Here is a 27,125-nt window from a genome sequence, read left to right as displayed (position 1 = left end):
CTGGGACTAAACCTTCCTAAGGAGGTAAAGACCTGTGCTCGGAAAACTGTAAGACACTGATGAAAGAAATTGAAGATGCTATAAACAGATGGAAAGACATACTGTGTTCATGGATTAGAAGAATTAATATTGTTAAAATGACCACACTACCCTAAGGCAATCTACAGGTTCAGTGCAATCCCTATCAAAACACCAAGGGTAGGGCTTCCCTGGTGGTGCAGTGGTTAAGAATCTGCCTGCCAATGCAGGAGACATGGGTTTGAGCCCTGGTCCGGGAAGATCCCACATGCCGCGGAGCAGCTAAACCTGTGTGTCACAACTACTGAGCCTGCACTCTAGAGCCCTCAAGCCACAACTACTGAGCCCGTGTGCCGCAACTACTGAAGTGCCCTATAGCCTGTGCTCTGCAACAAGAGAAGCCACCACAAGAAGAAGCCTGCACACCACAACGAAGAGTAGCCCCCGCTCACCACAACTAGATAAAGCCCACACTCAGCAACGAAGACCCAACGCAGCCAAAAATAAATAAAATTAATAAATAAATTAATTAATTAATAAAATACCAAGGGTATTTTTCACAGAACTAGAAAAAATAATTTTAAAATTTGTGTGGAAGCACAGAAGACCCCAAATAGCCAAAACAGTCTTGAAAAAGAAGAACAGAGCTGGAGGAATTGCTGACTTTAGACTATACTACACAACTACTGTAATCAAAACAGTATGGTAGGGCTTCCCTGGTGGCGCAGTGGTTGAGAGTCCGCCTGTCGATGCAGGGGACATGGGTTTGTGCCCCAGTCCGGGAGGATCCCACATGCCACAGAGTGGCTGGGCCCGTGAGCCATGGCCGCTGAGCCTGTGCGTCCGGAGCCTGTGCTCCGCAATGGGGGAGGCCACAACAGTGAGAGGCCTGCATATCGCAAAAAACAAAACAAAACAAAACAAAAACAGTATGGTACTGGCACAAAAACAGACATGTAGATCAATGGAACAGAATAGAGAGCCCAGGAGTCACTTTATTTTAAATATTTTTACTGCTATAGAAAGATTGAGATACTTCTCTTAAGATAAGAGTTGCAAATTGAGGATTTTTTGTGAGATTTGAATAAGTTAAGAAAAGCTTAATAAGCTCATTGTTGAATCATTTATACCAACTTATAAAAGTTTTGAATCATCATTAATTTTCACAATAACCATTTGACAGAATGACTCATAATTTATATAAACAATGTGTCACAAGTACTCAAAAACAACTAAATCCTATAAAAATTCTGCATGTGTATAACTGAAAGGTAATAAGTGGGTTTTCAGAAGTAGGAGAATTCTTTTTTTCTTGGATGTCAGAAACCAGAGAACAACAATATGGGGACTCAAAGCAGAAATACCAGTCTTCTCAGACTTTTCCTTAGGCTTTGAAACCTAAATAGTAAGAACTTTACTGATAAGAATTTGTCTTCCCTACTTAAAGGGGAAATCACATTTCTGATTGTACATTCTTTCTTTCTAAAGAAGGCCTTATAAGCTTTTCTTCCACGAAGTAATGGGGGCGCCATATTTGGGCACAGAGGGTACAAGGTACAATTCATTCATTGATTCAACAAACTTTTATTGAGTCCTTACAAGATGCCAGACACTTGCCATCCTTCAGTTGGGAGTGGAGTGGTGGGCAGGACACAGTTCTTGTACTGTCAGAAGGAAGAGAGAGACTGTAAACAGGAACCACGTCAGATTATGAGAAGAGCTACAGAGAGAATTAAAAGAGGGTGATGTGGTAGAGATGCCTGACCAGCTCCTTCAGGTTGGGTGATCTGGGAAGGCCCTCTGAGGAGATGAGAGTAAGATGAGACCTGAATGACATGGAGAAGGTAGCTGTGCAAGGACCTGGGAAAAGAAGGTGTTCCAGACAGATGGAACAGCTCAGCAATGGCAAGCTAAATCTTCATTTATTCACCATAGTATTAGTGCCACTGACAACTCCTGCTCTTTCTTCAGGTCTGCAGCTAGAAGTATTTAAGTGTAATCTAATGGTTGATACTTCCAGAGAAAGAACTCACAGGCTGGGAGCGATATTAGAACTGAGGGCGTGGAAGAAACAGGGCTGGGATTAGGGTCAGGCGAGTGACCTGTGCCCTTGAGGCACAGAACCGAAGGAGTTGCTCGGAAGGTGGAAGAGTCTCCTCCTGTTTTGTGCTCTGGGCACCTCACTTGCCTTACCCTAGTCACAGCCCTGGGAAGAAGGGAGAGGAAGTGAAGTTGCCAAAGATCCTGGTGCCTTGAAGAGCCAGCAGGTTTGGATGTGGAGGGGGAGATAAAATGGAAAAAAATTAAAACAGCCTGGAAAGCTGACCCCCAAGAGGTGGACTCCCAGCCCCAGGACGCAGACCTCACACGGCAGCCCTCGGCCTTTGAGCACCTTCCACAGCTTCTTAAGGTCACAGACTGTAGTTCCCCACTAAACTGGCTTATATTTCTCTAACTTCTTGTGTCTTTAACTTGACCGGCAGTGTGAGAGAGGCAAGCGCCTGTGGCAGCAGATACTGTACAGGGTTAGCTGCTAAGACCTGAAGGACCCTACACCAGTTACCTGGGACGTCTTCATGGCAGAGGGACTCTGCTGCTGCCACCTTTTACACATAGGCGTAGAGAAAAAGGTGCCTGTGCTGGGAAATTCCTGGAAGGGTAGTGGTCAGAGGATGAGTTCCTCCCGGCATCCTGCAAAGCCAGTTTAGGGATAACCTGAAAGACAGTGGCAGGAATAGGTAATCTGAGTCTGGTGATTGGGAGTGGATTTTAAGGCTCCGTGTCGTGGTAGTGTGTGCTGGAAGCAAAATGTCACAACTGCTCTATTTTTGTATGCTAAATTGTAAAGCATTATTATAGCACCACCCTAAGGTATCTCTTTTGCTTGTTATCCTAATAGAAATATGCTTTTTTCTTTTTAATAGAATATGGATTGTGTTCGGTTCCATTTGAAAATAAGCTCTATCTAGTTGGTGGACAAACTACAATCACAGAATGCTATGACCCTGAACAGAATGAATGGAGAGAGATCGCTCCCATGATGGAAAGGAGGATGGAGTGTGGTGCCGTCATCATGAATGGATGTATTTATGTCACTGGGGGGTATTCCTACTCAAAGGGGACATATCTTCAGAGCATTGAGAAATATGATCCAGATCTTAATAAGTGGGAAATCGTGGGTAATCTTCCAAGTGCCATGCGGTCCCACGGGTGTGTTTGTGTGTATAATGTTTGATTAAGTCCATAGAGATGACCAAGTAATCACTGTTTCAGGGTGTAGTGAAAAAGAATGTAGGGTTTGGAGTGTCTTACTTGTTATTGTGGCCTGGCACACGTTAGGTAAATTCTCATGCCTAACCCCCACTCTACACCCCAACCCTGTGATTAATGGTCAAGAAACATCTTATGTATATTTACAGTTGAATCAGTGGGGTTACTACCTTTAATCTCTGCTCATCAGAGGTGATCTGGAACACTGGACACTTGGTAAAAGGTGAAACGTCTTTGCAGTGAATTTTTATCTCCTGGTAGCATCAACACTGGGTGTAGGTCAAAATCATTCTGTGGAGTGAAATATTTCTTATGACAGTGTAATAGTGTACATTAATGTAATGTAATAGTGTACATTAAAGTTCCATTTAGCTAACAAGGAATTTGAAATATAAAGAGGGAATATTCTCTACCTCTACAAAATCAATGCTTAAAAATTTTTTTTTACCTTTAGAATTATTTAGAATGGACTTAAGTCTAGCGTTTTTCCTTTGTAGTGTATATTATTTATAGTTATGATTCTTTATTTACTGACTACCAGAGATATACAAGATGTTGTGCAAAAGAGTATTACTATTCAGAGTTTACAAACTAAATTTAAAAGAATGGAAAATCTGAAAAATTGCAGAGGAAAGAGTTGAATATTTGTTGATCCTAAGAGCTATTTTTAACTTTCAGCTTTGATATAAATTGCTAGTTTAGGTGTCTTTAAGCATATCAGAAAATCCTCTTTATTCATAAGTATAGGTACTTGTCTGCATGTGAAATTGAAATTTAGAGCCAGAAAGCATGTAGAACATTGTGATACAGTAGAAAATACATTGATGAGAAGAAATTTGAATTCAGTTTCCACTAACTAGATTTTGTGACTTGGATTGAGTCACCTAACCTCAGTTAGAACTTCCCTTCCCATGTACACTGGCTCTTTGGGTGACAGATGTGCCTAGATATGGATCCCCACAGCTCTTAGAGTAGCCAGAGGTGGCCTGGGTAGCTGAAGCTTCAGGGCCAGAAACATCTTTGTTCATTTTCTCCAGTGTGCCTACCATATCACTTTCCATGTGTGCCGTAACTTGACAAAAGTTAAGAAGCGTAGCTTAAGTTAACTCAGCTAAACTTTTAGTAATCTGTTAGATCATCTACCCACACTCTTCATTTTTTAAGAGACAATAATTATTTTTAACTTTAAGTATGTAAGTGTAAAACTACCTAATTTTTATGAGTTATTTTTAAATTTTAGAAAGAACCTGTTTAATACATTCGTTTAAGAAGGCATTTTAAACAGATACAACCCTTTGGGAACACAATATAGCACTACATAGAAAGCCATAAAAATGACCATATTTTTTCCTCATAAATTCTACTCCTTGATTTGTAACCTAAAGAATAACATACAAACAAAACAAACAAACAAAAAGGTAAATGCATGAGGTTGTTTATGTCTGCATTATTTACAATAGCGAAAAATTGGAAATAATCTAAATGGCAAAGAAGAAAGTGGGCTAATAAAAAGAGTGAAGCCTTATACTGCCATTAAAAAAAATTGTTTGGAAGACTGTAGAAACATGGGCATGTCTGTGATATGGTAAGTAAAATAAGCACAATATAAAATGGTATGAACACTATCATTGTGTCTGTAAAATCTTTATGCATGTGGAAAGTAATATACAGAAGTGAAATTCATTGTGTTAGTGTAGGGGGTTATGGAATGATTTTTAAATTATTTAAATGTTTTCCTTTAATATTACTTTGTATTTTCAATAAAAATAAATCATTGCATACGTGGTAAAGCTGCTTGAATTTGGGCCAGTTGAATTGAAGAACAATTGAGTTTCTGAATTAGTGAAGCAACTGAATTACACAGTATTTCAGTCTGTACTTGAATTACAGAATATTTTATTGCTCTCAAGAACATTTGCATTTAATGCTGAACCAGTAATATGTTATCCAGTAGGGCTTTAGAGATCTCTTTTATGAATGAATGAGAACAATTGGAATCACTTTTGCCTCCTTTCTGCTTATCTAGGTCCTATAAAGTCCAGCCTCTGGAAATTCTTTCCTGACTGTTTCAGCCACAGTAAAACTTTCATTGTCACATTTAAAGAATTTAACATTTATATATGCATGTTACGTCTCTTGGCTAATTTTGAGATCATGGATCCCATCTTATTCTTAAGGATCTTGAAAATAGTTTGTGATCTCAGGCATTTAATTTCCAGCTCCTATTTTCTATAAAATTCTTTTTTTGTTCTTGATATATACACGCAAGAAAGAATTAAGAAAGGTAAACATTTCGGTCAGAATTATTCCAAGTTCCAAATCACTGTTGTATGAATGAAAAATATTTTACTATAATTAAATGCAGGCCATTGCTTTGGGAGGGCAAACACTATTTTACAAAATAATTAAAGTTGTGGAGATGATTTTAAGTATGACTTAATTAAGAGGACTCTAAGTGTCCCCATTTTGAAAGTTGCTGTTTCTCAGAAGTCTTATTTTTAGTTTTTAGCTACAACTGAAATAGGATCAATATCTAGGGTACTTGCTTAAAGGCACATTACCCTTTATTTTCATATGCATAGAAAAAAGTTTTAGGTCTCTTAATCTATAAGTTCCCCATCCATCTTTTCTTTTTTTAACTCCTTGCAATTTAATTGTTGAAGAAGCTACATCATTCATTCTGCTTTCCCAGAGTTGAGATTTTACTGATTGTGTTCCTATTGTGTAGTTTAGCACGTTCCTCTGTCCCCTGTGTTTCCTATAAGTTGGTAGTTAGATCCAGAAGCTTAATCAGATTCAGGTTTGATTTTTTTTTTTTTTGGTCAAAATTACTTCACAGGTGGTGGTGTGTTCATTCATCAAAAGACATAATTGTCTCTTTCTGATGTTGGCAGCCATAGATGCTCAACACCCAGATCCTTAATTCACTAGGGATTGCAAAATGGTGATTTCCAATGCTCTCTCTTCTTGGTGGATTTGTTGAAATACCTCTATAAAGAAAAACCTTCCTTCACTTACTAGTTGTTTACCCAGAGTTATAGTTTGTATAGGAAAGGTAGAAGAAGTGCTTGATTCCTAACTTTATGTACCAGTTTGCAAAATGAATAGTTGTTAGCATCCTTCAAAGGTGATTTATTAGATTTATTGTTTTTTATTTTTAAAAATATTTATTTATTTTTGGCCGCGTTGGGTCTTTGTTGCTGCACACGGGCTTTCTCTAGTTGGGGCGAGCAGGGGCTACTCTTCATTGCGGTGCGCGGGCTTCTCACTGCAGTGGCTTCTCTTGTTGCAGAGCACGGGCTCTAGATGCACGGGCTTCAATAGTTGTGGCTCATGGGCTCAGCAGTTGTGGCTCGCGGGCTCTAGAGCGCAGGCTCAATAGTTGTGGCGCACGGGCTTAGTTGCTCCAAGACATGTGGGATCTTCCTGGACCAGGGCTCGAACCCGTGTCCCCTGCATTGGCAGGCGGATTCTTAACCACTGCGCCACCAGGGAAGTTTCTTTTTGTTTCTTTTAAATTGTTTTGAACTCATGGATTTAAATGTACTTGGCGTCTTTCAGTCCATTGCAGTTACTCTTACTGATGCTCCGTTTATCATCTTGAACCAGTGAAAGGCTCTGCAGAGTGCTTCCCAGAGTTGTTCCCTTTTGGCACAGCTCCAGTAGTTTTTGATAGCTTCTTTGCTGTCTGGTATGACCAGATACTCCTGGCTCATCTTGTGCATTTCCCGCCTCAAACCTGGAATCAGCCATTTCTCCAAGCAGCCCTGATTTCTTTTAGGGAAAAATGGTATTTCAAGACCATCGTCTGGATGCTAGGGATGCTTACTGCTACTAGATTGTTTCTTGTTTCTAGGCATAAAATTAAAATACATAACAATAAAAATACTAAAGACAGAAGAGGGATAATTAGAGTTAAATTTTTCTAAGGTCCTAGTGTCGTCAGGAAGTGGTAAAAGCACCACAGGGTATTCACCTAATCTCTTCTATCCCAACATCTGTAGCCCCTTTTCCCACAGAAAGTATTCTGGTTCTCAGAGTTACCTAGGAAAATAAAATTAAGAAATCACTTTGTAACATTTGTTTTATTCCACATCTCTCTCTCCATTTTTCTCTCTTTTCCTCTCTCTCCCTCTCTGTCTGTCTCTCTATCTCTCCCCAACACACACACACACACACACACACACACCATTGTCAGAATAACAATACCAACAAGCAGTTTGGGTATGAATTTTCAATAATTTTGGACTTCTTCAAAATTTCAAATAGAAAGTAGATGGGAAGGTGAGGTTGAAACTGGCTAACTACCACCTGAGACTTTACATCAGACAGAAGGAAAGAATGGTAAGGAATCCCAGCCAGGAACTCTAAACATACATAAAAAATAAAGTTATAGAGCATTTTGTTCTTCATAATTTTTGAAAGTCTTTGAAATACCATCCTTGTTAAGAGTTTCTGCTTTTCCATCCTACAGTTTCTAGCAAAAGGCATTTATTTTTGGAGGCTCAACCAAGAGCTTATAAGAAGACTTTTTCAGATAACATTTCCCCCTTGTTGGCCTCATAGCAGGTCCAATGGACACAAAAGACACATACAATTATTTTCCAGTGTTGTTAAGTAGGAATGGAAACCCAAAGTTATTGGTTTAACAATGTATTTACGGTCTTTTTTATCTTTGCTTTTAAAAGAAGTTAGGAAGGCAATGTGATGGAGTCCATTACCTTTGTCTCTTAATCAAGAAGAAAGTTCTCTAAAAAGGTTTGGGGCAGGAGTTGCCCACAGTTCAGAAGCCCCACTGTGTCCATGCATTGCCTCAGCCCCACCAAAATCACAGCACACACTTGGTTCACAAAATTGTTAGAAAGTTTAAACCAAAATCGTGCCCAATATAAATTATCATTATCCTCTTGGCTGGACACAAGTTCAGTCTTCCAGTGCGTTTTGTGCCTTGTATTTCCTATTTGTGTTTTTCATCTGCACACCTGTAATATTTTGAAAAGTAGTTCTAACTGGGCTTCTTTCCATAATGACATCCGCCTTCTGTGAACCTGTGTTTTTACTCCATAAGTTATAAATAAAGATGTTCTTGGCCATTGCAGTGAATGAGCTGAAGCTTTGAAGTCTTTTTTCAATAAGGAAACTCAAAGTTTTATGAGAAAACAACTGCGAAAAGGTAACAAAACATCTGTGGAAGTAGCACAGCATCCCGTCTCATAAATCTAGGATCAGAAACTCTCATCAGAATCCTTCCCTTTTCTTTCCCCTTTCCTTTCTGTAAAAACTAAACATTTAGAATATTTTAAGTTAAGGGAAAGGAGAGCTGCCCACTAAGTTCTACAGTGTCCTGTTCTCTTCAACTTGTAGAGCAGCTTTAGTTCTGGTCTTGGAGGATAGTTTGCACTCATTTCTGTTTGAGAAATGCCTTTGCTGATGAGCAGATAAATCCCTGCTGACTACAGAAACAATATAGTCTGCAAGACACTGTGATCATGTCACTCCTCTGTGCAGTTCCTTGTGATGTCTGTCCATCTTATTTAAAGTCCAAGTCCTTCCAATAGTATGCATGTGTGCTGTTGTAGACGGACACAAAAATGGATAGCCACATGCTCAGGTAAAAGCTCAGAGTCTTGTTAAAAACAGGAAGAAGGGGTTAACAGATACTGGGACCATTAACAGTCTCTGTCAGATACTAAAATGCTATAAAGCCACTAAAATTAAAAATCTGGTGTGTTATATTTCAGAATAAAGAAGCAAGGTTAAAAACCTGAGGTACTGAGACGTGAATAGAAAAACATCATCAGAAAACCTTTATCTTATATTACATTTTCATATGTGTCTGGGTCTATATTCATGCTCACATGGACGAAGTTTTTTTTTTTTTATTGTAGTATAGTTGATTTACAATGTTGTGTTAGTTTCAAGTGTATGGAAGTTTAAATTGGTACATTTATCAGGGCAACCGGGAAAAATGTATCAAAATTACAAGTGCAAATACTTCTTTTACCTTTTTTTAATTGAAATATAATTAATTTACAATGTGTTAGTTTCAAATGTACAGCAAATTGATTCAGTTTTATGTTCTTTTTCAGATTCTTTTCCATTATAAGTTATTACAACATATTGCGTATAGTTCCCCGTGCTATACAGTAGGTCCTTATTGTTTACCTATTTTATATGTAGTAGTGTGTATCTGTTAATCCCAAACTCCTAATTTATCCCCCCCCACTGCTATCCCCTTTAGTAACCATAAGTTTGTGTTCCATGTCTATGAGTCTATTTCTGTTTTATAAATAAGTTCATTTGCATCATTTTTTAAGATTCCACATGTAAGTGATATCATGCTATTTGTCTTTCTCTGTCTGACTTCACTTAATATGATTGTCTCTAGGTCCATCCGTGTTACCGCAAATGGCATTATTCTTTTTTACAGCTGAGTAACACTTCATTGTATATATACCACGTCTTCTTTATCTAGTCATCTGCTGATGGACATTTAGGTTGCTTCCATGTCTTGGCTATTGTAAATAGTGCTGCTGTGAACATTGGGGTGCATGTATCTTTTCGAATTCGTGTTTCCTCTAGATATATGCCCAGGAGTCATGAGCATATATTAAAAATCTGGTGTGCTATATTTCAAAGTAAAGAAGCAAGGTTAAAAACCTGAGGATCAGATTGTTGGATCATATGGTAACTCTCTTTTTAGTTTTTTAAGGAACCTCCATACTGTTCTCCATAGTGGCTGTACCAGTTTACATTCTCACCAACAGTGTAGGAGGATTCCTTTTTCTCCACACCTTCGCCAGCATTTATTATTTGTAGACTTTTTAATCCTGGCCATTCTAACTGGTGTGAGGTGATACCTCATTGTAGTTTTGATTTGCATTTCTCTAATAATTAGCAATATTGAGCATTTTTTCATATGCCTGTTGGATATTTGTATGTCTTCTTTGGAGAACTGTCCATTTAGGTCTTCTGCCCATATTTTGACTGGGTTGTTTGTTTGATATTAAGCTGTATGAGCTGTTTGTATATTTTGGAAATTAATCCCTTGTCAGTAGCATCGTTTGCAAATATTTTCTCTCAGTCCATAGGTTGTGTTTTCGTTTTGTTTATGGTTTCCTTTGCTGTGCAAAAGCTTTCAGGTTTAATAAGGCCCCGTTGGTTTATTTTTGCTTTTATTTCCATTGCTTTTAGGAGACAGATCCAAAAAAATATTGCCACGATTCATGTTAAAGAGTGTTCTGCCTGTGTTTTCCTCTAGAAGTTTTATAGCGTCTGGTCTTACATTTAGTTCTTTAATCCATTTTGAGTTTATTTTTGTGTATGGTGTGAGAAAATGTTCTAATTTCATTCTTTTCCATGTAGCTGTCTAGGTTTCCCAGCACCACTTATTGAAGAGACTGTCTTTTCTCCTTTTGTATATTCTTGCCTGCTTAGTTGTAGATTAATTGCCCATAAGTGTGTGGGTTTCTTTCTGGGCTTTCTATCCTGTTCCATTGATCTATAAATGCAGATCCTTTTGAATCAAAAGAGTCCTTTGTTAGGGTGGGAACACTTCTTCCCCTCTCCTGATGTGTCCTTCTACGTGGAAGTAGCTCTACTAGTTTAACACCCACCCCCCGCTTGCTTCTCCCTAGGGAAGGAGGGATGACTTTCCTTTCTTTGTTGTTCATTTTTTTCTTCCAGTTTTTTTGAGATATAAGTGACATACAGCACTTTGTAAGACTAAGGTGTAGAGCATAATGATTTGACTTACATACATCATAGAATGATTATCACAGTAAGTTTAGTGACTATCCATCATCAAACAGATAAAAATTTAAAGCAATAGAAAAAAAACTTTTTTCTTTGTGATGAGAACTCTTAGGATTTACTCTCTTAACAACTTACATATATAACATACAACGTTAATTATATTTATCATGTTGTACATTACATTGCTTGTACTTATTTATCTTATAACTGGAAGTTTGTACCTTTTGACTGCCTTCATCTAATTCCCTCTTCCTCTGCCCCTCGTCTAGTAATTACAAATTTGATCTCTTTTTCTATGAGTTTGTTTCTTTTTGAAGTATAATTGACCTACAACACTATGTTACTTCCTGTTATACAATATAGTGATTCCATATTTCTGCACATTTCAAAATAATCATCACATTAAGTCTAGTTATGATATGTCACCATACAAAGATATTATATCTATTGACTATATTCCCCACACTGTACATTTCATACCTGTGACTCATTTATTTTGCAACTGAAAGTTTGTCCCTCTTAATCTCGCTCACCTATTTCTTTCCTCCCCCCACTTTCCCACCCTCTGGCGACCACCTATTTATTCTCTATACAGTAAGTCCCCTACATATGAGCCTTTAAATTGAGAACTTTCAAAGATGCGAAGGTGCGTTCAAATGTCCAATCACGTAAGTTAGTTCACTTACGTGTCTGGCGTGCATCCTCTACAAGTGGTTGTGCTTTTGTGTACTTTACAGTACTGTATAGAGTACAGTAGTACAGGATCTTTATTTCAAGCCCAGGATGTCTGGAAGCAAGCGTAAAAGCAGCGGTGATGTAGCTGGTATCGCTAACAAGCGCCAAGTGTCAAGAAAGGATGAAGAGAGACAAGAGAAGAAGTAACTGAAGAACTGAAGAGATTCACAACACAGGAAATGGCAAGTGGATTTTCTTTATTTGAGGAAGCACTGTTAGTTTTTGAGGCACAGGACCTGAACATAGGCCGGTACATGAAGGTTGCAGCAACCGTTCAGAATGCAATCCAGTGCTACCATGTCATCTATGACAAGAAAAAAAGAGCTACTACCCAGACATCACTGGATCTTTTTTTCAAGAGGGTAGGTAGAATTGAATCCAGCAAGGAACCAGAACCTGTGCCACCAGTGTCAGGTGTGAGTGAAATTGCAGCTTGCCCTCCGTCTCCTACTGCTGATGACCCTTCAGCTCTACCACCTCCCACCTCCTCTCCGTCTTCCAGTCAGTAACTCTTCTTGCCTGTTCACTCGATGCCAGCCCCTGTATGCCAGCTGTTGTTCTGTACTGCTGTGCTTTTCAACGTACTGTACTGCAAGACTAAAAATGTTTTCTTTATTTTTTGTTTATTTTTTATGTATTATTTGTGTGAGAAGTATTATAAACCTATTATAGCACAGTACTATAGCCAATTGCGTTAGTTGGCTCCCTAGGCTGGCTTTGTTGGACTTAGGAGCAAACTGGACTTACGAACGTGCTCTCAGAACGGAAATCGTTCGTATGGAGGCGACTTACTGTATCTACGATTTTTGTTTTATGTTTATTCATTTGTTTCTTAGATTCCACATATAAGTGAAATCATACAGTATTTGTCTTTCCCTGACTTATCTCACTTAGCATAATGCCCTCTATGTCCATCCATGTTGCTGCAAATGGCAAGATTTCATTCTTTTTATGGCTGAGTAATATTCCATTATTTTAATATGCACCACATCTTCTTTATCCACTCATCTATTGATGGGCATTTAGGTTGCTTCCGTATCTTGGCTATTGTAAATAATGCTGCTATGAACACAGGCGTGCTTATGTCTTTTCTAATTAGTGTTTTCATTTTCTTTGGATAAATACCCAGGAGTAGGATTGATAAGTCATATGGTAGTTCTGTTTTTAATTTTTTGAGGAATCTTCATACTGTTTTCCATAGTGGCTGCACCGAAGATGACTTTTCTAATTATTACATTTGTAAAGAATAAACTCCAGTCAGCCCCTTCTCTTCCCAACACCTGCACTGAGAGGCCTATAGCTAACCAACATTGCCTATGATTAAATGGAGAGAGATTTAGAATTAGGAAGCCCTCTTATATGCAAATGTAAGTCACATTCTTCAGCATCAGCTTTTATCAGTGATACAGGTCATACTTTTGATCAACTATCTGCCTAATTCTTTTGTCTTATTTCCCAGTTGGCTCAGAAGCTGGGTGAGGATGAGAAGTGTTATTTATTGCTCTAAGAGCTAAAGACACATCTAGGAATTTATCCTACAGATGTATTTACATATGTGTGAAAAGACATGTGTACAGTTATTCATTGCAGGATTGTTTGGAACAGGAAAAGATTGAGAACAATCTAAATGTCCCTGTAGAATTATTTAAATAAATTAAGACACACTGCACAATGGAGTATTATACAGCCATAATACTTGAGCAAGCTCCAATATAAAGTGTAAAAAAAATCAAACAAGCTACAAAACAAAAACAAGGTACAGAGCTATAGTATAATATGTTATTGTGTAAGAAAAGGAAAAATACACAAATGTTTACTAGTGCATTCACAGAAACTTCAGGAAGGATATACAAGAAACTGGTGACTTTATTTACTTACTTTCCCTCAGGGGAAAGGGACTCAGTAGCGAGGTGCATTTTATATTTGTTGCTTCTTAAAGTCACAGAAATAATGGGTGAGTACAAATTGAAAGCAGAAATCATACATCACAAAGTAGTATTAAGTACCTATACATCTTTCAAATCTTATTTATTTAGAAGATGGGTTTAAATCAATCACTCAGTCATTCAGCCAATCAGAATGCAGTTGTACTTATTTAATCATGTAAACTGAGGCAATTGTTACAATTTGACTTTTTTTAAAAACTTAATTTACCTTTGAATAAATCAACATGTAACTGAGAACCTAAATGAAATTTTCAAGTAAATAGAATAAAAACATAGGTACATGAAGAGTTGTCCTATCTGGCAAGTTTCATCATGAAAAGTTACTTATCTGTTTATTTTCATTTATTCAGGAACTACTTACCGAGAGCTTCCTCTGTGCCAAGCCTTGCTCTAAACTCTGGGAAGATAGAGGCGAGCAAGACACTGTCCCTATTCTTAGTAGAGCTCCCCTAACAGGGCACACAGACAATAAACAAGTAAACAAGCAGATAATTTTTAAAAAGCCATGTGCTAAAAGAAAATAAAGCAGAGCCAAGAGGACAGAGTGACTAAAGTGGGAGAAGAAGTATTATTTTTCCCAAGGTAATTTGTGGGTGGTGGATAAAATTTATTAAAAACATATATTATGCCCCTCTGTGCCAAGGACTGTGTTTGGACACTGGTCATAAAGCAGTAAACAGAAGACACTGTTGCTGCTCTCAGAAAGCTTATGACATTCTATTGAGGCGGACTGACAATAAGTAATCAAGTCAATATGTAAAATGCAGAGTCAGATTTACCACGATGCCCCAGGGAAGGCTGGGAATTGCTGAGGGTTGTAGAATGTTCTAGGTGTGCTCCTGGTCCAACCCTATTTTCCTTGTGCTCGTTTTGTTGTTTTGTGACATGAGACTCCAAAGACCAATGAAGCAACATATATGAGAAGGAGAAGGGAATTTGCTGGTGGTCCAGTGGTTGGGACTCTGCGCTTCCACTGCAGGGGGCCTGGGTTGAATCCCTGCTCAGGGAACTAAGATCCCACAGGCCGTGTGGCACAGCCGAAAATAAATAAATAAATTATAAAATTTAAAAGGACAAAAGGCTTGGGGTGCCCATGGTGTTGGAGCCTTTGCTAGGAGGAAAAAAAAAAAGACGAGATAAATATTTTTGAGGATGTGGAGAAAAGGGAACCCTTGTGCACTGCTGATAAGCTTGTAAATTGGTACAACCACCATAGGATACAGTAGTAATATTTTGGAGATTTCTCTAAAAATTAAAAGTGAGATCTAGCAATCCCACTTCTGGGAATATATCAGAAGGAAACAAAAACACTATATCAAAGAGATATCTGCACCCCCGTGTTCATAGCAGCATTATTTACAATAGCCAAGACATGGAAGGAATGTTAAGTGACCATTGATGTATGAATGGATAAAGAAGTTATATATATAAAAGTATATATATATAAGATGGAATATTATTCAGCTGTAAAAAAAAAACAAACAAAAAAACCAGGAAATCCTGCCATTTGCAACAACATGGATGGACCTTGAGGGCATTATGCTAAGTGAAGCAAGTCAGACAGAGAGACAGATACTGTATGATCTCATTTATATGTAAAAAAAAAATTTCATAGAAAAGGAGATCAGATTTGTGGTTACCATTGGCAGGGAGTGATGGGAGGAGGAATTGGATGAAGGTGGTTAAAAGGTACAAACTTCTAGTTACAAAATAAGCACTAAGGATGTAATGTACAACATGATGACTATAGTTGACATTGATGTATGATATATAAGAAAGTTAAGAGAGTAAATCCAAAGAGTTCTCATCACAAGGAAAAAAACTTTTTTGTTTTTCTTTTATTCTGTATCTATATGAGATGATGGATGTTAATTGAACATATTGTGGTAATCATTTCATGGTATATGTAAGTCAAATCATTATGCCGTACACCTTAAACTTACAGTGCTGTATGTCAATTATATCTCAATAAAACTGGAAAAAAAAGATAGTGGTGATAAATGTTATGAAAAAACTAAATCAGGACGAAGAAGATGGAGTGGTATACTTGTGAGAGAGGTACTATTTTTATAGGGTGGTCAGCAAAGGCCTCTGATAAGATGACATTTGTGCTCAGGCATGAAAGAAGAAGGATTGGGACTTTTGGAAACAGCAAGTGCAAAGGCCCTGAGGCATGTAAACTGTGAGATCTTCTGTATACTTATTATGTAAAAGGATTTTTCGTAGGCTTAGTTACTTCTTTTAGAATATTTTACATCTCCAAGAACCAGGAACAATTATATTAATAAGTACATGCACGCATTAAGCAGTAAATTCATAAGAAATACAAAGGGTGAATTTTCATGAAAACAAGTTCGTTTTCTTCAGACGAATCTGAAAGTCAAGATTGTAAAAAGCTTCGGGACTTCCCTGGTGGTCCAGTGGCTAAAACTCCGAGCTCCCAATGCAGGGGGCCCAGGTTTAATACCTGGACAGGGAACTAGATCCCACATGCCACAACTAAAGATCCTGTACGTGGCAACGAAGATCCCTCATGCTGCAACTAAGAGCCAGTGCAGCCAAATAAATAAATAAATATTTTTTTAAAATGTACAAAGCTGGGAATTCGCTGGTGGTCCAGTGGTTAGGACCCTGCGCTTCCACTGCAGGAGTCACAGTTTAGATCCCTGGTCAGGAAACTGAGATCCCGCAAGCTGTGTGTGGCGGCCAAAAAATAAATTAATTAACTAATTAAAAAAAAAAAAAGATTGTACAAAGCCTATACTGGCGGACTCACATGTCTGCACTTGATCTCCCGCAATGAACTCCTGAAATCCTAAAATGTTGAAGTTCTCACTATTTTTATCTGTGGTCCTTTCTAGCTGTCTGACTCAGAACCAGAACAAACCTCTAAATCTTCCTGTGCGTCTCCCAAAGTTTGTTTCATCCAGAGACAAAGGAGGAAGAATCCTTCAAGTTGGTAACTCTTAGCTCTGTTTTTAGAGTAAACATATCCATTTAATCAAAACAGACCGTGTACTTGCACTGAGTATTATTTTAAGGGAAACAGCAGAGGACAGAGGGATAGGGGAAAACCAAAAGAGATCAAAGCGTTATTAAACAACCTGGAATTAATGATAATAAACTTTTAAAAAAGTTTCAAAGCAGTGTATCCTGTTTTTATCCTGTCCACCCTCAGTAAAGAAATGGTCATTAGAGAAAAGCCTGATGAATTTAACAAGGCTCTGAGCTTTCCTGAGGCAGGGGGCAGAGCCTGTTTTATTTTACTTTTGTATCTTCAGACCCAAACACATGGTAGGCACACCATGTATATTTGTGGAATTAATAATTAATGTTAAACTAAGCAATAGCAACCATAATTCTTTTACGCTGCCTGATGATACTTGGGTTCAATTTGATATAAGCGTTTCTCATTGTTTTTCAAAAGGCCTGCTCACGAAAAACTCAAGAGGATGAAATGGAGAACTCCCAGGCCCTGCCTCGTACTCAGAGAAAATGGGAGACTGCCTGACTGTGGGCATCACAAGAATTTCAAGGCCCAGAACCTGAGGGACCTGGCTGGCATGGCTCGCTGAGTCTCAGAATAATCACCTTCTATGGTAGCCTAAGTTGTTCCTGAGGCTTTGACTTGAGGGACAGCCCACCCTACAGAATTGCTAAGAAAGGCAAACTTTGGGTGCACTCTGAAAGATTCAAGGCTACGGGGAGCCATGTTCACCCTCCGGCATGTATATCCTGTTTATATCCTTCGCTCTGCTTGTTAGCTTATCCAGAACAAAACCAAGGTAATATCAACTTGAGTGGAGGCCAAGTATTTATTCTCTCCATTCCCTGAACCCAGACCAGATTCCATGGTCCAGTTTTCAGCTTACATTATATCATCCAGCTCTGTTTTTACAGTAAACGTATTTAATAAAAGATGACAATTTATGCACAGTGAATATTATTTTAAGAGAAACTAGAGGAATAGGCTTATGCCCTGAAAGAGCTCACTTTCCAGTGAGGGAGACAAAAAGTATAAAAACCTTTACCATTGAAAGCCATGTCGAAGCTATGGGGGCTGAGATCTATGATGAACCATGGGTCATTCACTCCATTGAATGTAATAGTGTGTAAACCTACCTTCTCAAATTACTTATTTTCAATAGAATTTTAAAACATAAGATTATCCAGTACGGAATTATTTAATCTATCTAAACTAGACCTCTGTGAGCATACCACAATACCACACACTTCTACCTCTGATTCCAATATTTCTTTGGGGTCGGGGCAGAAGGCCACTGTACTTAACCTTGCCCTGGTGCCTGCAGTGAGTGGCTCATTGGTCACCTTGTACGGGTGGGTTCTCTCTTTTTCCCAGGCGGCAACCTAAGCTGTCCCCGTGGCCTGGATATGGTATGAGAGGTCTCACGGAGATGAGAACCAGAGTCTCAGTTTCCAGGGTTAGGAGAGTGGGGAGATAGCGTGCACCCCTCCCATGGGAACAAGCGTCATCAAGCTAGGAAAGCTCAGGGGTTTATACCGCGTGAACCCTACTGTGTTTTTCCTAGCATATGACATAGTGTCCTTTAATAGATGAGGAAGCACGTACGTGTTGGTTCTGATACGGTACAAAGGATCGAACTTGGACTTAGAATCTTAATTCATATACAGAAACAGGAAGAAGTGCCCCAATTGGGGAAGTGTGGGGCGCTGTGGCAGCACAGAAGAACTAACGTCTGGACTACGACCTGAAAATGACTGACTTGACTTGTTCTCCCACCCAGCCAGCAATCCCCTTGTACCCCGCCTCCCTCTTTTCTACAGTCACTGGAAGCCCAAGCCTCCCTGGTCACCTCCTCTGTATGGTCACGCTCATCCTGCTCAGCACAGCTCCCGGTCTGACCAAACTCCCCACCCTTCCGGGCCCTCCGAAACCTTTCTACGTGCCTTCTAGAACCCTGAAGTTCCAGATGTGTGGTAAACACTCTGCCCCCTAACCTTAACCTCCCTCATCAATGCTGCTTCTGACTCCTTGACCTTACTGTGCATGACCTGTTGATCTCCTGAGGACACTGGCTCCTCTATAGCCTTTTCAAGTGAAGTAAGTATTTCTCTCATATCCTATATAATTCCAGGCTTGAATGAAGGATGCTTGTTTTTTCTTTTTGCTTCCCATTCCACTCGAACTATTCTTCCTCTTTCTTCAAAAGTTCCAGCTCCTTGTTTCTACAATCGAATGATCTCCCATCTCCCAGTCACTCCCCATCATTCACTGAAGACTTGACAGCTGCTCATTGTCTTCCTCTTCATCCCTACAAGTCTTTTTTGTTTTTTGTTTTCCGGCTGTGCCGCGCAGCTTGTAGGATCTTATTTCCCAGACCAGGAATCGAACCCTCGCCCTCGGCAGTAAAAGTTCCGAGTCATAACCACTGGACCGCCAGGGAATTCCCTACTCTTATCTTTTTTTTTTTTTTTTTTTGCAGTACGCGGGCCTCTCACTGTTGTGGTCTCTCCCGTTGTGGAGCACAAGCTCCGGACGCGCAGGCTCAGCGGCCATGGCTCACGGGCCGAGCTGTTCCGCGGCACGTGGGATCTTCCCAGACGGGGGCACGAACCCGCGTCCCCTGCATCGGCAGGCGGACTCTCAACCACTGCGCCACCAGGGAAGCCCTACTCTTACTATTTTTATCCAAATAGTTTCCTATCCAACACCCTGGGTTCTCCAGTCCACTGACCCCACTACTTTTTTTAAACTGCCCATTATGTTTGTCCTGTCTTCTTCCTCCCCTTGTCTATCTTTGACTCCTTGATCCATCATTATGAAAAGCAACTCTAGCTCTTATACACTTGCCTGCCCTGCTGGGTATAACTCCAGATATTCTCTGGGCCTGCAGCAGAGTAGCTGAACACTGAACCAGTGCCTTAAATTTATGACCACAGAGTTGAAACGAGCACTCAGTATCTGTTCCATAATCCCAAAAGGTTTTCCTAGTAAAGTCAGTATTTCACTGTCTGAGTCAACTATATTTTCTTTCTTTTTTTTTTTTAATCCTAAAAATTTCAACCCTCCCTTACTATCAGATAATGACCTACCATATGCTTTACTGAAAAATCTTAGCAACTAAAGAGGGACTCTATTCCTCTAACCACCAACTCTTCCAGTATCTTTACCAATATTTTCTGTCTTCCCACTTGGTACAAGACAAGCACCACTGCTCTATCGAAGGCCAGTCCCTTCATATTCTGGATCCTGTCTTTTCTTGCTTTCTCGAGGACATCACTCTTATAATTGTTCTCTCATGGATCACCAATTTCTCCCTCTATTATTATGATAAACTCTAGATCTCCTCTTAGCAGCCCTTATCTTTGTTCCCCTTCATAGCAAATCTTCTTAAAATAATTGTCAGTACTTCTCTGTTTCCAAATCCTCACCTGCCATTCACTGTTACAACCCACTCCAGGACTTCCATACCTATCACATCACTGAAACTGTTATCAAGTCACCTATGACTTTAATGTTGCCAAATTCCATAAACACTTCTTTTTCCTCATTTTACTGGAGGTCTTGTGAAATTTGACCTTTCTCAATTATTCGGTTCTTTTGTAGATATCAGTAGCCTCTAGTAGGTAAATGAGGGCTGCAGTTCTCTCCTCATTCTGAGCTAGGTACTTTACAGAGGGAATTCTACCAAACTACTATTTAGCATGCCCTATAACCATAAAATCTTGAACTTTTATTTCTCCCAATTAAAAAAAAATTTGCCCCCAAACATCGATTCCAATTATTCATTCTGAGGTTCTGGCCATTGCCGCCCCAAATTCCCTGATTTGCCCCCGACTATTTCCATTGTTGCCTTACTTTTCACCGAAGGTTACTAAAACCTTGGATTTGTATCTTCTTGGCTGTTTTAAAAATTTTGGGTTTCCCAGAAGAGTTACCACTTGAAATCTATTGTCTATTAATGAGGATTATTTTTGGCAGTTTTTCAAAAAGTCAATTAATTGTTGGATAGTGTGTGAGAAATTGTCTGCTGCCCTCCCTACTCCGCTGGCTGAGTGGTTCATGTCTACCTAGTGGAATTTATCAGTTGGGTAGGGTCAGGGGCCAATTACCTTCTCAGATGATGCCATTCAGTGCCATCTTCAGCATTGTAGGACTTGCTTTGGGGAACCTAATCTCAAACCTTGCAGCCCTAATTGGTTACTCTTGAAGAATATTAAGAAACCAACTCATTATGCTGAAAATTGTTGAAGAGATGAAAAAAATCAAGCGTATATCCTGCCTTTCCTGTATGAGCTGTACATCAAGGAAACTAAAACATGAACGTGGTAATCTTTTTAAGTAGAATAATTCCAGCTAATTATGTACAGTTCAGTGGTATTAAATACATTCACACTGTTGTGAAACCATCACCACCATCCATCCCCATAACTCTTTTCATGTGGTGAAACTGAAATTCTACACCCATTAAACAATAACTCCCTATTCTCCCCTGCCTCCAGCCCCTGGCCACCACATTTACACTTTCTGTTTTTATAATATAGGTGGAATCACATAGTATTTGTATTTTTGTGACTGGTTTGTTTCACTTAGCATAATGTCCTCAGGGTTCGTCCATGCTGTAGCATATTGCAGAATCTCCTTCCCTTTTAATTAAAAAAAAATTTTGTTTATTTTAGTATTTTTTGGGGCTGCATGGGGTCTTAGTTGCGGCACACGGGATCTTCATTGCAGCACGCGGGATCTTTCGTTGCAGCGCTTGGGTTCGCTGCAGCACGTGGGCTTCTCTCTAGTTGTGGTGCATGGGTTTTCTCGTCTCTAGTTGTGGAGTGCAGGTTCCAGAGCACGTGTGCTCTGTAGTTTGCAGCACGCAGACTCTAGTTGAGGCGTGCAGGCTCAGCAGTTGTGGTGCACGGGCTTAGCTGCCCCGTGGCATGTGGGACCTTAGTTCCCCCACCAGGGATCGAACCCGCGTCCCCTGCATTGCAGGACGGATTCTTTACCACTGGACTACCAGGGAAGTCCCTCCTTCCTTTTCAATGTGAATTCCATTGTATGTATTGAAATCCATCCCGTTGCCTGTATATTACACATTTTGCCTATCCATTCATCAGTGAGTGGAAACTTGGGTTGCTTCCTTGTTTTAACTATTGTGGATAATGCTGCTATTAACATGAATGTACTATCTGGATTTTTTAAGTGGCTATTTTACGTCTTGACTTTTTAAAAAAGTTGGATACATTTGGATAGCCATTCTAGAACTAGTCATGGTAACAATCTTCTCAATAAATGATGCTAGAGCTATTAACTTTCTATCCATATAGAAAAAAAGGAACTTGGTCATGTACCTTATACTATATTTCAAAATTAACTTGAGATGAATGGCAGAACTAAACGTGAAAATAATACAATAAATTTCTAAAAGAAGTCAGGGGAGAATATTGTCATGACTTTGGAGTAGGCAATAATTTCTTAAATATAAAAAGCAATAATCATCCAAAGACACCAATAGGAGAGTGAAAAAGCAAGCCACGGCCCGGGGGAGGATATTCACAATACATATATCTGACATAGGATTTGTATCTAGATTATGTAAAGAACTCCTAAAAATCAATTTTAAAAACGGGCAAAACACTTGATAGGCCCTTCACAAAGGAGGATGTCCAAATGGAAAGTAAGCATATAAAAAGTGCTCAATATCAGAAATCATCAAGGAGATGCAAATTAAAGGCACAATGAGATACCACCACACCATCATTAGAATGGTCAAAATTAAAAAGAATGTAAGGGGAATTCCCTGGTGGTCCAGTGGTTAAGACTCAGATTTCATTGCCAAGGGCCTGGGTTCAATCCCTGGTCGGGGAATTAAGATCCCGCGTGCTGTGCAGCACAGCCAAAAAAGTAAAGTAATATAAAAAGAATGATAGGATGTTTAGCAGTTACATTGCTGGTGCAAGTGAAAAATGATCTGACCACTTTAGAAAGCTATTTGGCAGTTCACAGTAAAGCTAAACACATGTCTGCCCTGTGACTCAGTAATTTCACTCTTAACTATACACCTCACAAAAATGAGTGTATTTCATTTCATTCACACAGAATGTATCTACCGAAAGACATGCACAATAGTGTTCAGAGAAGCCTTTTCATAACAGCCAAATGTCCATCAACAGAAGAATAGGTAAGTCAACTGTGGTACAAACATATACGACATATATATTTACTACATGATTCCAGTTACATGACCTTCTAGAACAGGCAAAGCTAATCTATCCTGGTTACTTTTAAGGAGGCTATTGACTGGAAGAGGGAACTTTCTGGAGTCCTGAAAATGTTCTCTATCTCAGTCTGCGTGGTGGTTACAAAGTAGTGTTCATTTGTGAAACTTCATTAAGCCATACACTTAAAATTCATGCACTTCACTGTTTGTATGTTATAATTCAATGTTTAAAGTTTACCCCCCAAAGACTCCTTTTTTTCCCTTTATGTGTCACAAATATTTTATTTTAGACAAAGTCTTAGTACAGAACCTGTGCTGTTTTATGAATTTCCACTTGTCGCCTATAAAAGGTCTGCTTATAATTTACGTATATACCAACCCGTTCACTGGGTCAAATGTGGCAAATTGACCCAAGAAAATTTGGTTACTCACAATTATTAGATAATTGGGGGGAATATTAGAGGCCTCCAGTTGTCAGATATAGGATTGGGCTCTAGGTTTCCCCCCAAGAACCTCATGCTCAGGTGATCTGTTACAATGAAGGCAGGTCTCAGACAAGATTCTGTCATACATTTGAATATCTATTAGCAGGAAGACAAAAAACCGGTCCTACAACCCATTCCCAAAGCTCAGGGAGACACTGAATTTCTGGCTTTTAGGCACTCTGACATTCATCTTACACACACACACAAAAATAGAAAAGTCTAGCACAAGCCAAGCAGCCTCAGAGTGGTGCTCTCGGCCTGGAGCTTTGATTTATTTGAGTATTCTGCCACTTAGTGACAGATCTGTTGCCTAACTGTGACCAAAAATCTAGCAATATTGCTTTTTTTTCTTTTTTTTTAAATCTCGTTTAATGGTAAGTCCATTCTAGGAGGCCATCAGGGCTGGTATGACACTCTAGGCTGTCAGGGACTTGGCTCCCTTCTATTGCTGCTTTGCCATACCTATGGTGTTGCCTTCATTTTCTTGGTCCAATTTTGCTCATGACCACATCCACACCTAGCTAGTGGGAAAAGAACAAACTCAGTCTCTTTAAGAACGAGCTAGAAATTGCACACATCACTTTTCCATCTCATTGACCAGACATGGTCTTATTTAGCTGAAAGGGAGACTAGAAAAAATGCAGTTTTAATCTCTGATTGGCCATGCGTTTGGTTAAAAATCAGGGGTGATATTATTATTTATTTATTTATTTATGGCTGTGTTGGGTCTTCGTTTCTGTGCGAGGGCTTTCTCTAGTTGTGGCAAGGGGGGGCCACTCTTCATCGCGGTGCGCAGGCCTTTCACTATCGCGGCCTCTATTGTTGAGGAGCACAGGCTCCAGACGCGCAGGCTCAGTAATTGTGGCTCACGGGCCTAGTTGCTCTGCAGCATGTGGGATCTTCCCAGACCAGGGCGCGAACCCGCGTCCCCTGCATTGGCAGGCAGACTCCCAACCACTGCGCCACCAGGGAAGCCCAGGGGTGATATTATTATAGAGGAAGGGGAGAGCCAATACTGGGGATAAGTAACAGTCTCTGCCATAATGACAAAATTGGTCAGGCTGCAACCCTTCTCAGAAGAATTTACTTAGTTGATTATTTCTTCCTTGAAACATCCTCCCCCTTTAGTTTCTATGGCACCATATTTTCCTGGTACCTCTCAGGCTGTGCTTATTCTAGTTCCTGTACATGCTTCTCTTCCTTTATCCAGTATCCAAAAAGTTGGAATGCTAGAGAGTTCAGTCTTGGGCCCTCTTATCTTCACTGGCTGTACTCTCTCTAGGAGAGCTCATCTAATGCCATGGCTTTAAATGTCTTCTATATGCTAATAACTCCAAAATTTGTATCTCCAACCCTGACTTCTCCCCTAAGTTCCAAACTCATTTACCAACTGTCCACTTGACATCTCTACCTGAATGGCTAACAAGTATTTCAAACTAAATGTTTAACTAATCTAGAATAATGCCATTATCCTGACTAATTGTTCTTAATATTGGAGGAAGGGCAGGAGAAAAGCAATAACCATCTCTTAGTATTTAGAAATGTAAGGGGATTTTTCACTGCCACAATGGTTAGGGGTGCTACTTATATTTCTTCTAAAACTTTTTTTTTTTTTTTTACTCAGCATCATGTTTGTGAATTTCATCAGTGTTAATGCATGCAGTTTTGGTTTATTTGTTTTCATCATTGTATAGTTTATTATTTCATTGTTTAATTACACCGCAATTTAGTTACCCATTCTTTTTTGATGGACATTTAATGGATTTCCAATTCTTTACATTTATCTACTATGCTGCTATGAATATTCTTGAACATGTCTTCTTATGCACAGATGTAAAAATTTCCCTAGAATATACTTTTAGGAGTAGACTTTGGGGCCATCAGCTATGCATACCATAAACTTTAGCAGACATTACCAAGTTGCTCTCTAAAATAGTTCTACTAAATCTACACTCAAAGAGAAGGTCTTTTAGTATATTATCCTACAAAGTTATGTTGTTAAAGAGATGGACATCAGCATGAGAGAGAGTCTTCTTGATGCTTCATCTGAAAAAAGAACCTTCCTGGTATGCAGCCAGGAATCCATTTTCCCTAAACAGTGGTGGCTGCATGGAGCTTGGCTCCTAGAAGAGAGACAGAGACAGAGACAGAGATAGAGACAGAGACAGAGAAAGAAAAGGAGAAGAAAAGAAAGAGAAAGTAAAGGATCAGGGACCTGACAGGAACACTAAATGTTTTGCAGTAAGTGGTTTCTGGTAACAGACTGTATCTGCGGTTCTACCCAGACATTGTGCAGGCATAAAAGGAGCAGGGTCATTTGTTTAGGTGTCACTGTCTCTAGGCAGAGTCTGGGTCTTTTCATTCCCACTGCCAAGCTCCACACCAGGACATTAGTAGGCATGTAGTAAATACTATGCTGAACAGCTGAGTGGGCATACGCTGACATGCATATGATTTGCCCTGTTAAATACCTATATTCTCACTGACTTGATCAAAAAGTGAATTAAGTTTTTATTTTGGCTGGTACAAAGTAGAGACTAGATAAATATTTGTTAAGTGGATAAAAGGGAACATGATTCATTTGAATTTAAACTACCTCAGCATAACTCTATTAATTTTTTCTCATTGGCTTAACGTTATGTCTGGATTGAACCTATAACTGAATTTTTTTCCAAATAAATTCATTTGATCTGTTTTGGGACTGCCAAAAAACTCTGAAATCACTTAATAGGCTATTTCACCAATACCATTTTAAATTTTCGAGAAAACTCAGGGGAAAATAAAAGATTGCCTCACCACAAGAAAAAACTCCTTTAAGTGACTAAAACTATTGTGCAAAAAGTATACTAATAGAAAAGGGCTCTTGGGAATTCCCTGGCGGTCCAGTGGTTAGGACTTCGCGCTTTCACGGCCGTTGGCCTGGGATTCAATCCCTGGTGGGGGAACTAAGATTAAAAAAAAAAAGAAGGCGGCTCTAGCAGACCAACAGGCTTCTGCACTAGATGGCCTTTCAGTTTTTTTAAATGACGTTTTTTGTTTGTTTTAAATTAATATATGCTGCTCCTCTTCCTATATGCCACGCACAGTTCCCAGCAAGGTACATATGTTGTATCACATTTAATGCTTACGACAACGGTACGAGGTATAAGATATTTAGAATTGGCCCAATTTTATATGTGAGGGATAGAGAAGTTAAGTAACTTGCCCAAGATCGCACAGCCTGTAAACTGGAGAGCCGTTATTTGAATGCTGGCAGTCTGGTTTCAGAATTCCAGCTCTTTTTTTTTTTTTTTTTGGCGGGGCTGCGGATCGTGCGGGATCTTACCTGGACCAGGGATCCAACCGCGTGCCCCCTGCAGTGGGAGCGCAGAGTCTTAATCACTGGACCGCCAGGGAAGTCCTCAGAGTTCCAGCTCTTAAACGATCTACTGTATTGTTTTCTCAACTCTAAGATTCCATGAATTTTTCACTTTTTTAAAATTTTACTTGTCATTTTTTTGAGGGGGAACTATTACGGATAATTAAAACAATTTTTTAAAAAGTATAATCTGAAAAAAGTCAACCACTTCATGTGAATGGACAGCCTAAGGAAGGGCTGGAAATACAAGTTCTGTCCAGAAATACTTAAATATTTAACCTAATATCCTCCAAGGTCCCGCTGGCCATTTTAACCCAAACTCCTCGAACTGAGGGCGGGACTTCTCCGGCCTTGGGAG

General features: G+C 39.3%; 1 protein-coding gene and 1 long non-coding RNA gene across 5 annotated transcripts in view; one reads left to right on the top strand and one right to left on the bottom strand.

Annotated features, from left to right (window-relative positions):
• KLHL23 (kelch like family member 23) overlaps positions 1-17,654 on the top strand; it is a 51,875-nt gene extending 34,221 nt beyond the window's left edge. For 3 of the 4 annotated variants that reach the window (XM_067741594.1, XM_067741595.1, XM_067741592.1), the window contains 3 exons: positions 2,943-9,434; positions 16,586-16,679; positions 17,152-17,654. In XM_067741594.1, coding sequence (XP_067597695.1) covers positions 2,943-3,253 — 311 coding nt within the window. In that variant the 3' untranslated portion in view covers positions 3,254-9,434; positions 16,586-16,679; positions 17,152-17,654. Of the gene's footprint in view, positions 1-2,942; positions 9,435-16,585; positions 16,684-17,151 lie in introns of all 4 variants that reach the window. The other variant, XM_067741593.1, reaches the window with a different exon arrangement.
• Positions 1,238-27,120, bottom strand: LOC137226550 (uncharacterized). The gene is made up of 3 exons (XR_010944398.1): positions 26,735-27,120; positions 2,582-2,733; positions 1,238-1,682 (listed from the first exon to the last, which is right to left on the bottom strand). It is a non-coding gene; the product is annotated as an uncharacterized lncRNA (long non-coding RNA).
• Between the last annotated feature and the right edge of the window lie 5 nt (positions 27,121-27,125).

Source organism: Pseudorca crassidens, chromosome 6, assembly GCF_039906515.1.
Source record: "Pseudorca crassidens isolate mPseCra1 chromosome 6, mPseCra1.hap1, whole genome shotgun sequence".
Classification (NCBI taxonomy): domain Eukaryota; kingdom Metazoa; phylum Chordata; class Mammalia; order Artiodactyla; family Delphinidae; genus Pseudorca; species Pseudorca crassidens.
Note: the sequence above shows the minus strand (reverse complement) of the source record. Positions and strands in the feature narration are given on the sequence as shown.